The 14,338-nt window shown below is 39.9% G+C and overlaps 1 protein-coding gene across 6 annotated transcripts in view; it reads left to right on the top strand.

Moving 5' to 3' along the window:
• Positions 1-46: 46 nt before the first annotated feature.
• virma (vir like m6A methyltransferase associated) overlaps positions 47-14,338 on the top strand; it is a gene marked incomplete at its 5' end in the record, with an annotated part of 30,039 nt that continues 15,747 nt past the window's right edge. For 4 of the 6 annotated variants that reach the window (XM_014015628.1, XM_014015626.1, XM_014015627.1 and 1 more), the window contains 16 exon segments: positions 47-148; positions 597-709; positions 1,860-1,946; positions 3,491-3,539; positions 3,615-3,777; positions 3,916-4,035; positions 4,398-4,637; positions 6,600-7,330; positions 7,462-7,599; positions 8,860-9,086; positions 9,170-9,697; positions 9,779-9,933; positions 10,010-10,092; positions 11,924-12,017; positions 12,108-12,496; positions 12,584-12,739. In XM_014015628.1, coding sequence (XP_013871082.1) covers positions 86-148; positions 597-709; positions 1,860-1,946; positions 3,491-3,539; positions 3,615-3,777; positions 3,916-4,035; positions 4,398-4,637; positions 6,600-7,330; positions 7,462-7,599; positions 8,860-9,086; positions 9,170-9,697; positions 9,779-9,933; positions 10,010-10,092; positions 11,924-12,017; positions 12,108-12,496; positions 12,584-12,739 — 3,336 coding nt within the window. 6 annotated transcript variants of the gene reach the window in all.

Below are 14,338 nucleotides of genomic sequence, written 5' to 3'. Positions count from 1 at the left end.
TAATAATAAAGCGTCTCGGGTGAGCGGAAGTAGCCGACTTTATGACCCGGAAGTTGTTCACCGTCCTGTCTCAAGCTACTCGGCTATGGCGCTGGACGCGTCAACGGAGCTTCTTTTTCTAGATACATTTAAGCATCAAAGTGCAGAGGTAAATTTGCATATCGGACCCACCTCAATACATATTTTATTTCCGTTTAACTAGTTGCATTAAAAAACTTGAATCATAATCAGGACTTTTGGAAAATTATGCTAAACTTGAAGCTAACGGTGCTAACTCTGCTAACAGTGTGTTATTGCAAACCGCTGGTTTTATATCATGAGGCATTTATGTTGTTTACTAGATAAATGTTACGAATATCGTTTTTGTAAGTGAGAGTTATAAACACATACGTTTCTTCACTAGTTTTGTTTTGCATCCTCGTTGAACATGGGTTTGTTTTCCTGTCAAGGTAATTATCAGTGCTAATCATAAAGATAGCTCTATTTACTTTGGAACAGGTTGAAAAACTTGACTATTGAAGTCATTAAATATATTTTTATGTATTTTTGTTTGATAACACATTTGTATGCTTTTTGATTCTGTCCACTTCACTCAGCTAACTAACGTGGACGTGGTGCGGTTTCCTTGCGGGGTCCTGATCACGGAGGTGCGGGTTATTCCTCCAGGGATCAAAGCTCACAGCAACTTACCTGACAACAGAGGATTTGGGTAAGAGCTGCAGCACAGATTCACAAACACTCACACTCAAATAATGTGCTATCGGGTGGTTTAGATTTAATCTGGTCAAACCAGACAAACCTGCATTACAAAACACAGACTGATAAGATAATTATTTTTTGTTAGGTCTATTAAAAATGTATTTTATTGGCCTAATCTAAGTTCATTCCCGTGTGATGCTCTTGTTACACATGTAAAGTAAGTTGAATTTGTTTATTTTAATTCGTTAAAACATTTACAAACATATAAATTTGATCAAAGTACTTTATTAGCTGGTTACAGAAAAACAAAAACAATAAATACAGAAATCATACAATAGGTACAATAAGGCAGGCTATAAATAAACAGGATTTCAAACTAAACTTGAATTGAAATCCAAGGTTAAAACTTATTGAGTTTTCAGGAGGGATTTAAAAGACTATAAACCAGTGGTTTATAGTATAGTTTCTCAGTCCTGGTCCTTGAGGGCATATATCCTAGATGTTTTAGTTGTTTCCCTGCTCTTCGGCAGGTCTTTAAGGTCTGCAGGACCTTGTTAAATACTATTTTTTTCAATCCTGTGATACATAAAGTACTAATGAAATATTGCCTGTGGATATATCGGCACACGGAAGTTATATCTGTGTGGGATGTGGTTTCAAAAAATCCTGTTTGATTGAAAAAGGAAGGGATTTTGACACCTGAGTTTTGCTCAGGCTTTTAAGGTGTTTGAGACGTGACGTGACTAATAAATGCTAATTAAATGATTGAGTCCTGAAGAATGTAAAAACAAACACCCAGAGGTCAATGATGTGGAAAAAATACTTAGAGACTTTTGTTTTTATTGCCTTTTATATAAAATAAATCAGTAAAAAAATCTTGTTTTTGCTAATTGTTCTGTCATAACATCTACATTTTCATAAGTAACCTTAAGTTTATGTTATTGCGTTTACAAATTGTTTTTTTACAAAACTTAGAGATTTATGTCTACCAAAATCCAATAAAAGCAGTATGTTAGTCAGGTAATAAAATATTCAAAGATGTTCTTTAATGGAATCTGTATTTGGTATATGCTGACTGTTTTCTCTTCATTTTTTTGACGTTGACCTCAAACTAAAAAGCTAATGAACAAGTACTTAATATGTCGTGATTGTGTTTCCAGGGAAACGTCTCCTCATGCCTTCCAGTTGGAGCTGTTCTTCAATAATGTCACCAAGCCCAACAGCCCCACCTTCCACAGACTGGGCAGGTCAGAATCATTTACACCCCTCCCTGCTTCCATGTTGTCATTTTAAACCGTTTAGTCTAAACGCATTATCAGTTTTCCAATGACTTCCTGGACGGATCATCAAAGTGCCCAACTTGGAGAAATCTGTCCCACCTGTAAAACCGGTCACAGGAGCATGTGGGACCTGTTTGCATAGGCTTGTTGTGCACTCATCCTTATTCAGGTCTCTTTGTTCCTGACCTGACTGAGCTGGTCTATCCAGAAACCCAACCCAACCCAACTCTACCTGTACTGTAGCTGAAAGTGACACGAAAATGTAGAGATCTCATTCAGGCAGAGTGAAGAGGAATTTTTCAGTCAAACCTTTTCATAATAACAGAGGTGTGCACAGTAGCGCTGGAGCCCCACGTTGTATTTAAAGCTGCCCTGTCAGTAAGGCTTTGTGAAATTTGTTAATGTGGCACACCCAACTTATTATCTGTGCTGGGAAAGTTTTTTGTCCAACCTCTGGGATTAGTGTTAAAATAACATCAGATGTTATAAACAGCTGTAACTAACATTTTTAGAACATTTTTTTAGATAAAGACTCCGTTTGGTTAAGTGGAGTGATTAAAAACAGAATCTCAATTAAACATAACAATTCATCTAATTTATTAACTTGGAACTACAAGACATGTTTTTGTAACAATTTATGATAAATCAGGATAAAAAACACATTTTATAATAGAAGGTGGTTATAAAAAACTATGACTGTGATTAGTTTAGTGAAATTAAAATGTTGGGAGAAAGTAAGTTTTTTTTCCTTGACGTCATCAGCACATACTAGAATGATGATGTATGGATGCTCATTGTTAGAATGGCTCAAGTAACATAGCTTAGTTTACACACATGAACTGGCCACCTAGGATCCCAGGTTTAATCTACTCAAAGTGTCTGTGACATGCACATCCTTCAAATGCAAAAAGTCCAAGAAAACATCTTTATATTTTTTTAAATTGTATAATACACATGATTTTACCCATTTTGTCACATAACTGCCATATTTTCTTTTGAACTTGGCTCAGCCAAAGTGAAACAGGAAAGGACATAGAAGGGGAACACTTTAAGAAAGAAAACTTCCTGGTTTTTGTTTATTTAAACAATATTTGAACTCTAAATTCATCTCTCTGATAGTGACTCAAAATAATCTATAATCTTAATAATCTGACATCACTTCCTGTTACTTCACCTGCAAATATCTCATCTGTTCATGTCAGCGGTGTGAAATTATCTTTGCAATATGTTATCAATTTTTCCAAAAATTTGATACCACAGACACTTTAAAATCAGTGGAATGTGCTTGAGAAACTGTCTGAGAATACAAGATTTGGATGATTTAATGCAACTTTGGATAAAAAAATGTGACACTTAATAAGTTTGACAAAACAGTGATTTATTAAATGCGTTCCCTAATCAAGGCTTAAATTTCTCAAAAAATACTAGATTATGTAACTTGTTGTTGTTATTGGCCTGTCAGCGTATTTACACTGTTGTTTCAGTATTTTCTGTCTTTTCTTTATCCTCAGTTTGGAATATGATGAAAACAAGTCCATCGTGTTCAGACCCTGTGGAAAGGTAACAAATTCCCAATAAACAGACGGTTGATGTTCTTTTCTGTTGTTTTTTGAGTAACTGTGACCGTGTGTGCAGGTGAACACTGATGGGCTGGTGCTGCGCGGCTGGTATACCAGTTTGACCCTGGCCGTTTACGGGACCGCCGATCGTCTTCATGGGCACGACCACGATTCACCTCCCCCTCCTCCGCCTCCGCCCCCACAACAACCAAGCGGGCTCAAGAGGATTATCAAATCAGGTAAGGATTGTTGGGCTGAAACGAATCGGCGCAGTCGCTTTAAACATCTGCTTTACTGAACTGAACTGACATTTTTTCTTCTTTATGTAAAATATATTTATTGTGTGCCAATGAGCTGTCATTGCTTGTCTTTTTAAGAATGGGAAAAAGAAGGACAGTACAACGGCAGCCCACCCAGGCCAGCACCCAGAGGGCCTCGTACTCCACCTGGACCTCCACCTCCTGATGACGATGAGGAGGAGCAGGTCCCCATGACAGGTTAGAGCTGTGGAAACACCACAAAGTCTATGTGTGCTGATGTATAACATCATCTTTAAAACTAAGGAAGAATTACAGCTTATCCCTTGTTTTCTTTATCATCCTTTTTTACGTTTTATTTATTTACATTTTCCCCGTTACCTTGAAAGGAAGAAGTGGGTAAAGATAGTGGATGGATGGATGGATGGATTTGTTACATTTTAATATGACATCCTGTTCATTTTTAGGAAACAAATACTGTATCCCACTTATCTCACCGCCTTGCTATCTAATGCACCATCTTTTATCTCTCTGATTATGTCCAAGTATTAATTTGTATAACAAACACTGTTTTTGCTTTGTCTGTGATGGTAATTTCACAGTAGGCGTGATCAAAGAGGAGCCGAGCCAAGGCCGTGACGAGTATCTGGAAGCTGTGTCTCCTGAAAGATCACTGCCCACCGAGGAAGCGTTCTCCGAGGCTGAGCAAGAAGAAGAAGGCGAGGAGGAAGAGGAAGAAGAGGAGCGCGAGGAGGAGGAAGAAACACGGACGGAATGCAGCACCCGGGAAGAGGAGGAGGAAGAAGAGGAAGATGAGGGTGAGGAAGAGGAGATGGAGGAAGGTAGGGGAGTTCTTATGTGAGAGTAGGATAACCTGTAATCCCAAACGGACACTGGTCTTGACCCCCTTGTTTGCTTGTTTTTTTAACTTAATTCTGCATAAAGTTGTCAGACTTTGTTGAGGGGGTCTGAGGTGGGGTCCATTTGGGACCGAGCAACAGCTGGAGTGTTTGCTCAGGCATGCTGCATCCATCTGCAAACGCTGGATGGTGCACCAAACTCTTCCTGATAGCTGTTGGTTAACCTTCATACGCAAAGTCTTCCTGATTGATGCCTTTTCACAGTGTGTGCTGTGCTCACGTCCTGCATGACAAAACTAACCCTGCATGCTCAGAGTGGTGGCGCCGGGGTCAGCAGTAGCTTTGTGAGTGTACGCTTCTTTGTATGATAAAGAGACGAAGTAGTTATCGTTGCTTTCCTCATTCTCACTCATTTTCTTACACATATTTATGGAACCCATTAAGTGTGAGGATTTTTTTATTACTATTAGAGAGCTGAGAGTCCGTGTACTTTTTGGTCATTTGATTTTCCTTTTAAAAACAGATATGGAAAAAAGAAAAAGAAAAACAGTGTTTGCGTCGTTCTTCTTTTTGTTTTAGGACTAAACTAGGAAAACAACAACTGCAAAATTAAGAAATTTATTATTTTTATTTTCATTACTTATTTTTTTATTTTTAATGGTTAAAGCAAAGACAAGATTTATATTTTGTTAGAGCACCATTTAGTTACTTTCTTTTTGCGATTTTATTTTTAAATGGGAAAACCAAAGAACAAACCATACACAGATTTTGTTCTATTTTTTACACTCAAAACATGGGGACAGTCTGTCGTTTCATTTTTCTCAAACTGGAAATTGATCACTGTTGTTGTCAGACCATTTAAGGAGGAGCTACTTAAATAACTTTTTAATAACAGACAGCTGCCTGAAAATAAATAAATAAATAAAGGCTAGATATCTACTTTTGCTATCTAGTTCCACCTTAAATGGTCTGATAATGGCATGAACAAACATGTTTTACTTTATAACTAACTAACCAGGCAGTATCATTCGCTGCGTTTCCAGTGCAAATGTGCGCAAAACTTTGTCAGTATTCTGTTAATGTCGAAAAAACAGTTTCGCAACTGCAGTGTTTCCATTAAGTAAGAAATGCTATTAAAGTCACGTGTGAATACGTTTGTTCTCGCGGTAAGTCATTACAAACATGGTGGCAATGGTTGTAAACACATAGCATAATTGCTACCGCGACACTAGCGCTCATCATCAGAGGAGACGTCAGCGTCTTTTATTGAGGCTTTCCAGCGACAAGCCCCTAATTGAGAGTGGCTACATATGCTGTGTTTTTGGGAAATTGCAGTCGGTGAGTTTACTATTTTATACTACTTCTGTGATATTACTACTATTTCTACTTCCTGTTATCTTCTTCGTCATCATCTTTTTCGCCAGTAGAAACAGCCCCTTGTTGGTCACGTGACTCCCGTGTTGCGAAAAAAGTTTTTCCATTGCAGTTTTGCGAAAAACACCAATTTCGATTCGGTCGAAATACCACCTCATCCTAGCGCAAAAACATTTTGTCGAAAACGTCTTTTTTTTTTTCAAAATTGACGTGTTTCAATTGAGCAAATTTATTTTCTAAATTCTAATTTGCACATTTTCATGGTCGATGGAAACGCAGCTTTTGATGATTCAAACTGTTTCCCGCAGCTTCTGGTGCTTTTAGCACATGATGCTTTTCTTCAAGAGGTCCAGGGTGAGGAACTTAAAGCCACAGCAGGACAGCGTTGAGTTGCCATGACAACTTCTGGTTTGAGAAAAATAAAAAGCCAGATTGTTTTTCCGTTTTTGGAGTATAAAAGGAAGCCATCCGTTTTTCAATGTCTACTTTTAAAGTGAAAAAAATTAATGACCAAAAAGTACAAGGACCATTGAGAACTTTTGTTAAACTTAAAATTTTTCATTCTGCCAGGTGACGATGGGTATGAGCAGATTTCCAGCGACGAGGACGACTTGGACAACGGGAACTTCAAGCTGCCCACCTTCGACATCGACTACACTCCTGAGGATCTTGCTTCCGTCCCACCTGTCCAGTACGATCCATACGAACGAGAACTCAAACCCCTGGTTTACTTCACTTCTCCGTACAAGACTCGTTTTGATATCCAGTTGGAGAAGACCACCGTGGAAGAGCCCAGAGATGCTGGCAGAACAGAAGGCTCGGCAGGTGGAGAGGAGAGTGAAGCAGTTGCTCAGCTAAAAGAACTACTCGCTGGAGTCGGTGAAGACAGAGACGCTCGATGGGTCACTGCTCTGGAAGAGGCACCTGGACTACTGAACAAAGGTTTAGCTTACTTAATCAAACAAGGACAGGCAGACGTGGAGGAACCTGTTAGAGTTTTAGTTCGATGGGCTCTCCAGGCTTTGAGTATGGAGGTTGCACTCACTCAACCCATCGCCCTGAACCTCAGACAATTAAAAGCCGGTGCAAAGTTGGCGTCGTGCCTGGCCGAGTGTCCGCAGGGTCTCTCAGAACTGCTGCATCAGGGGGCCCTGAATGTGCTGCTGGAGCTGCTTCACGCTGACCATTTTTCCTCCACTTTGAAGCTGAGTATCCTCAGAGCTTTGGATGCTCTCATCAGCGCTCCTGCAGGATGTAAGGCTTTCCTGGGTGCGGGAATCTCAGAGAAGAGTGGCTACCAGGTTAGCAACACAGTGCTTAAGAAAGGAAAAAAAATATTGATGCATTTCTGTTATTTCATTTTCAACAACAAAAAAACAAAGACGTTTTAGTTTTTTTTTAAACACAACACTAATCCAGATGCTCTTCACAGCGTTTGGTCCAGATGTTCCTGCATGAAGAAACAGTCCGAGTTATAACAGCTGGAAACGCCATCTTACAAAAAAGCCACACATTTGAAGTACTCACCAACCTCCATCATGCAGCCACAGCATGGAGTGAACCGCAGCAGGTGATGGCACGCAATCAGTCCTGTTCCTGAACACGGTTTCATTGAGAATCACATCGCATCTGTTTTTGAAAGTATATCATTTCAGAGTTTGAAGTTTTAAAACAAGTCGGGATTCAGCAATAAATCACTCTTAAATCACATCAATCAGAGTGATTTAAGGGTCTAATAGATTTTCGTCCTCGTTTCATTTTAGCTCAAAAACACAACACTGATCATTTTTTAATTGATACTTCATCTTCAAAAGTTAAGTCAACTTTTTTAACCTGTAAAGTGAGCATGTTACATAGAATTGCTTTTGCTGTTTTTATTTTTATAAATGTCGATTTGTGCATGCTGTGTTTGTAAAAAAAAAGAGTAAGTTAAGTAAAAACTGTGATGCTTTTGTGAACATTTACTCACAGACAGTATACATGCTGGAGCTGTGTGTAAAACCTGGACTTAAATTTTCTCACAATCTGTGAATTTACAAGTACAAAATTTGACCCTTTTTTAACAAATTCTTGAACTACCGTTTAAGGTAACAAGTAGGGCTGCACAATATTGGAAACAAAATTTTACAACCCTGCTTGACATTGTGATGATGATAAATTGTGCAGCTCTAGCAACAAGTCAATCATAGATCAACTGCCCAATCAGGAAGCAGATAATTTAGTTGCTCTTAATTCCAGTGCTGGTCCTAAAAGAGGAGTAGTTTTTAAAGTTGACGTTTATTCAATTCTGGTTATAATTAAGGATGTCCCGATCCATCCCGATACAATCCGATTTTTTAAAAATAAAATGATTAGTCTTTCCGATACCGATCCGATAGCTTTATTTCTTTCCAAGTGACAAGGTTGGTTGTATTAAAGCAAGCCCTGCTGTTCCCACCACGAGAAACATCCAGTTTGCAGATTTTGCAAGATGCAGTTTCAGCATCATTGTTTTCCATTGAAAAAAGTGTTCCCACACATGGTTGCATACTTGTGGGCATCTTGACTTCTTAACGGCAGTTGTAAAGCATGATGATGCTGAAAACTGTTGCGAAAACTGGATCGGCCCGATTACATGGCTAAATCCAATTTTACCTGATTTTCAAAAAATGGCCATATCTGCCACCGATACTGAGTATCTGATCGGGACATTCCTAGTTATAATTAAATATATAAAGTGAAAGCCCTCTGATTGGACGTTGGCGTTATTGCAAATACAACTGTTAGAATTTCTTAAAACCAATAAATTTTGCAATCTCATAATTCTAAACTGAGCATATTTCTTTCTCAGGAGGAGATGGAGGAAACTGAGAGCTCTATGGAGGAGGAACCGTCACTGAGCTCCTCTCCTGTCAGTGAGGCTGAGCTGGATAGGCTTGCAGAGGTTTTGGAAGAGCTTCATCACCTGCTGGAATCTGCTCCTCACTGCATGGTGCAACCTCCCGGGAAAGCCTTCCCCACCACGGCCAGAATAACTGGTCCACAGGAGAGGGATAATCCCTACCCGACACTGTACAGGTGCTCATTCTGAGATTAGACTTTGTGATGTTGGACTACAAACCACTGATCGAGTTTGTGCTTTTGTTCTTGTCCTCGGCCAGGTATATGCACACATGCCATTTCTTAGAGAGCACTTCAGTGGTGATGTCAGCGGCTGCAGCAGCTGGACACGTCGGTGTCACTCAAGCCGTTAAAGAGCTCCTTCGCTTCCTGTCGCTTACCCAGTCCGGTCTACTCTTCCTTCTGGGCCAGGCTTCCCCCACCAACCTGCTGCTGCGTCTCCTGGCCTCCATGGCTGAGTCTGAGGGCGAGGACAGCATGTTAGCAGGAGGGGAAGGAAGTCTTGTGGGGCCCGGCTACGGGGAAGAAGGTTTTTGCGTCTGGCTAATGCAGGCGCTGCACACTCTGCAGGGTGTGTCTGAGCTCATGAACCACGTGGCGGCCGGAGGAGAAGGTGGTGCGGGACTCGAGGAAGGCGATAACCCAGAGGTTCTGGGTCTGCTGCATGCACTTTACTTGATGACCTTCACGCAGACAGGTCGTAGTGCTGTGGCCCACGTTCTGAGCCTGGAGAACAACCTGTCCTGTCTGGTTACTCTCCTCCAGCATCACAGCAAGGACGCACAGGGGTACGGCTCTCTTCTTTCTGCTTGTTTATCTTTCTGTGCTTTCATTTCACTATCATTTTACCTTTTTCTTTTTTCTTTTAGAGAGGGAAAGTCTCGTAAAGCAGTGACGTATAACTATGCTTGTATGCTTGTCCTAATGGTGGTACAGACTTCTAACGAACTGCGGATGATGGAGCAATATGCTGCTCCGCTACTCGCTGTAACTAAAGCAGATGACACTAATGCCAAGCTGCAGGGTAAATATCTGCAGCGCTGTATCAATGTCTTGCTATAGGAAAAAGGTTTCAATGTTTGATTGTTTGTTTTTTTTAGAGCTCAGTAAATGGCTGGAACCTCTGGAGAAACTTCGCTTTGAGATTGGCAGCATTCCTACTCTCATCAACTACGTTAAGCAGGTACAGATCTGTTAATGCACATCTGGCTCAAGCAGAAATCAGTGTTAATTTAATGCCTGGCTCACGTGGCAAGATTTAAAAGTTGTTGGTTGAATTTCAAAACCTGAGAGAGCTCAAACATCAAGATGAAAGATCATAGATATAACAGTTTTGGTCCTACAGTGTGTTGGTGTACAGCCACATGGCAAAGACAACACAACACATACGAACAGATTTAACACCAACATTCAGATGTCAGACGAGAAATCTCGCAAAACGTCTCGATCAAGCGTGAGTTCAGAGTAGATAAACATGGCCGACAAGAAGGAATCCATGACATTAGTTTGTGGACTGTTTTTAACAGAAAACAAACAAAACAAAAAGACTGGTGTGCCAAGGCAGTTGTTTTGGCTTCTGTATTTTGCATTCCCTTCCATGTTTCTGTCACCTCATTGTTTGATTGGCTACACGTCACATTCAACAAGCTGCTAGCTCGTTTGTCCTTAGGGAACACCACACACACTGGAATATTGGGCCAAGACAATCCAACATGTTAAATATCCTCAACTTGAGATAGACACAGTCCCATTGTCCTTTCACGCGACTAGATGACTCTTAACTCACCACACATGACAGGAATATCTTTACAGCCTTCACCATAATCAGGGCGTACTTAAGATTGGCAGAAGGGCAAAATCTGGTCAAAAATATGCATAATTATCTTGCTGTGTGAACCAGGCTTTAGTAAGCAGTAACCTTATTTTATCTTCATGTATTACCTGCAGGTATTTACACACATTGAATCGAGTAGAGATTAGTTTATATCAGGCTGATTTTATCCAATCCCCTTCAGTCAGCTGTTATGTGTAGAACTGAAGTTATATCAGTGCCAGATGAAAACAGCCCAGTGTTGTCATTGTCTACAAGCACGTCACCTGACAAAGTGACCTGTAGCTTTTAAAACAGCAAAATGATGAAAGCAGGCATTTGCAGTTTAACCCCTCTTGAACAATAAATATGTAAACACAGTGTGGAGTTCTTGCAGGTCACACACGATCCTGTACTGGAACTCAAAGCCAACTAAAAAGAGATTTCAGACTTTTTCAAGTTTCTCGTTATTTGTGCCTACAAACTCATCTTAATATTGATAGATTACACTTAAAATAGTTCTCACCATTATACAACGTGGTTTTTAACCAGCTACGGGTCAAAGCACACCTTCAGAATGTTTTTACTAAAAATACAAGTGGATGGATCCTGTGGGCTGCAGCTGTCGTTTCACTTTGAAGCACATCTTTTTTCTTTTGAGTGTGAGTTAGTACTGGGTTAACATCCAGACTCTGGTTCTGTAAATTATTGAGTTTTAAAAAGTGTTTGCAAAGCCAGCCTTTTTATTTAGTATTATTAATATTACTTGAAACTCTGGGGAGTTTAATTGGTAATACCGATTTATTTTCCTTAAATTCACCTAAATTTCTTCACACCTTAGATATTTGTGAAAATCCAACAGACCCAGGGCTGAACAGATTCTTTTTGTTATTTATCTCTTTGAAAATAGTCCCAAGGTTTTAAAGTTCTGCATGTTTATCACAAACTACCTTGAATGACCTCAGTTTCATGTTTTTCCAAAACCTTCATGACTCACTTTGGCAACCTTTTATCAGAAATCCACGTGGCCTTCTTCTGTTTGAGGAAATCCATCTGCTTATGAAAATTATCAATGCTGCAATAATGTTTTTGAGTAATTTCTTACATCTTTGGCTTACAAATTCAAATGATTGGTTTGCTGTGTGTTGGAATGATTGTGAGGGGAAAAAACTTTGAATTTCAATAACAACTTATTTTTTGTCAGAATATGGAGAATGTGTTAAACGCTGATGGAACTGGGATGGTCACGGCTCTGAGGGTCCTCTACCACATCGCCTGTCCGCCTCCTGCTGTTGAGGGTAAAAAGAAGAAAAAAGTCGTACATTTAAATTTCAGAACTGTAAAAAAATTAGATCACATCCTTTAATGTGGTTTTTTGGTGTCTGCAGGCCAGCAGAGAGATCTGAAGTGGAGCCTTGCAGGTGTGCAGCTGTTCTCCGGGGAGGGTCTGGATACCTGTGTGCGCGTCCTGCAGAAGCTGTGCAGCGTGTTGCTGCAGCCATGGCGCGCGCACGGCCACATGGGCCCGACGCCACAGCGCTGCATGATTCTCAGCGTATGCATCAGCACCCTCAGGCTGCTGCGCACCATGCTGACCGAGCTGCTCTGCGGCGGTGCCTTCCAGTTCAGGGACACGCGAGTGGCGAATGTTCTGGTGACACTCCACATGATCGTGTGCTCCATTCCTGCATCAGGACGTCTGGATGGGGAGGAGACCAGGGTGCAGGCGCTGATCGTGGATGTGCTGCTCACCTTCACACAGGGCGTCAGCGAACAGGTGCGTGACAGCTTGCATGTTTGTTATGATGCAAGCAATCTGTTACTGTGAGTCATGACAGTGAGAAGATGTTCTTGTCTGCTGCAGGTCACTCATACAGAAGAGACTTTGGCCAGTAACACGTGGTCCCTGATGCTGAAGGAAGTCTTAAGTTCACTGCTGAAAGCTCCTGAAGGTCTGTTCTCTGGCCTGACGCTGCTCTCAGAGCTGCTGCCTCTTCCTCTGCCGATGCAGAGCACTCAGGTAACTTCTCTCACCTGTTTGTCTTCTCCTTCTCCTCTCATTAACCTTGCCTTAAGATGCCCAGATTTCTGACATTAAATCTGGGGACATTTCCAGGTCAGAGATGAAGAATTCAATGTTACTAAGATGGAATGAAGAGATGTGGTTACTGGTTATTTTAGTTTTACATAATTATTCATAGTTAAACAATCAAGTGTAACAGCAGAAAGTGTCTCCACACTGTTAACACCTCCCAAGAGTTTTGAAACAAAAAGTAATAATAATAGTAATAGAGTGCTAAAATGGGTAGTGAGTGTGCGTACTTGTGAGTGATGGGTTTAACACATTGCTCAAAGGGTTTGGTTCGTTTGACACCAGCTGAAAATATAACAAACGTTGCAATTTTGATCTCCATTCTAACTGAGTTTATCAGACAATCAGGTGTGAAAATTCCATTAACATAATATAATCCCAATCCCCTCCAAAAACATTAAATAGATAAAAAACATACTGAACATTTACAATTTAATAAGATCTTTGTTTCAGATAGAAATTGGTTATTTTTAGATGATCATCCTAGTATATTATTATTATTATTATTATTATTATTATTATTATAAATACATTTTTAAACTATTTAACTAGTTTCCTCAGCTGATGAAATGCCAAAAATGCTAAATTTACAAAAACTTTTTTATTTGGAGCTCATCTAACAGAAGAAATGCAGATTTAAGCAGATGATTATCTCTCTCTCCTCATCAGTTCATACAGCTCTTGTCTCGTCCAGATTATCTCTCACTTAATTTCCTCATGAAGAACTTTCTGATGTCCAAACTGAGCAGACAAACACACCTGTGCCTGAAAATCTATGTTGACAAATCACAATAATAAATTATCAAAACACCTCATAACTAGCTCTGAAAATATAAACTAAAGGTCACCATTCATTTCTAAAATATTTTACTCTGGATGAACCCTTGATGACTCTGCAGCGCCTGATTTTATTCATGCCGAGCTGATTTCTCTCACTTTCCATTTTGTTTTGTTTTTTCCTCATCTTTATTAAAACAAAACACATTCCAGCCCTGTTTATTTTATTTTATTTTTTTTTACGTAGACACAGTTGACAACAAGAACATTTCTTACCACAAACCAAACCTTTATCAGAGCAAGGATCAGCTTGGTTCAAACAAAATAAATTAATTTGCACATATACCACAACACAGGACAGCTTGGTTAGGTATGTGGTGGTGCTTTGTTGCTGCTACTTTTTTTTAAAATACGCAGAAACTTCCATCCAGCTGTAGCCCCATAATCTGTTGAACAGTTTTTATCACATCTGTCCAGTAGGGGGAAATCTTGGGACACACTCAAAAAATAAGGAAGTGGCCCACTGATGAATACCCACATTTCCTCCATTTACTCTGTTCAGCATTTTTACTTTGGAGGTCCTTTTACTCTGGGAGTTATAAAAAATAAATAAATAAATAAAATCACAGTATTTTTTTCAGGTAAACTCCCTCCATAAATCAGAGCTTGAAGTTGTTTCCATGGTTTTACAAATATTTAACCAGTCATACTTCCTATTATTAAAGGCAATGCGCTCGACGACTCCTCATC

This window comes from Austrofundulus limnaeus, unplaced genomic scaffold, assembly GCF_001266775.1.
Source record: "Austrofundulus limnaeus strain Quisiro unplaced genomic scaffold, Austrofundulus_limnaeus-1.0 Scaffold132, whole genome shotgun sequence".
NCBI lineage: Eukaryota > Metazoa > Chordata > Actinopteri > Cyprinodontiformes > Rivulidae > Austrofundulus > Austrofundulus limnaeus.
The sequence above is the reverse complement of the archived record's forward strand: the minus strand, read 5'-3'. Positions and strand labels throughout refer to the sequence as shown.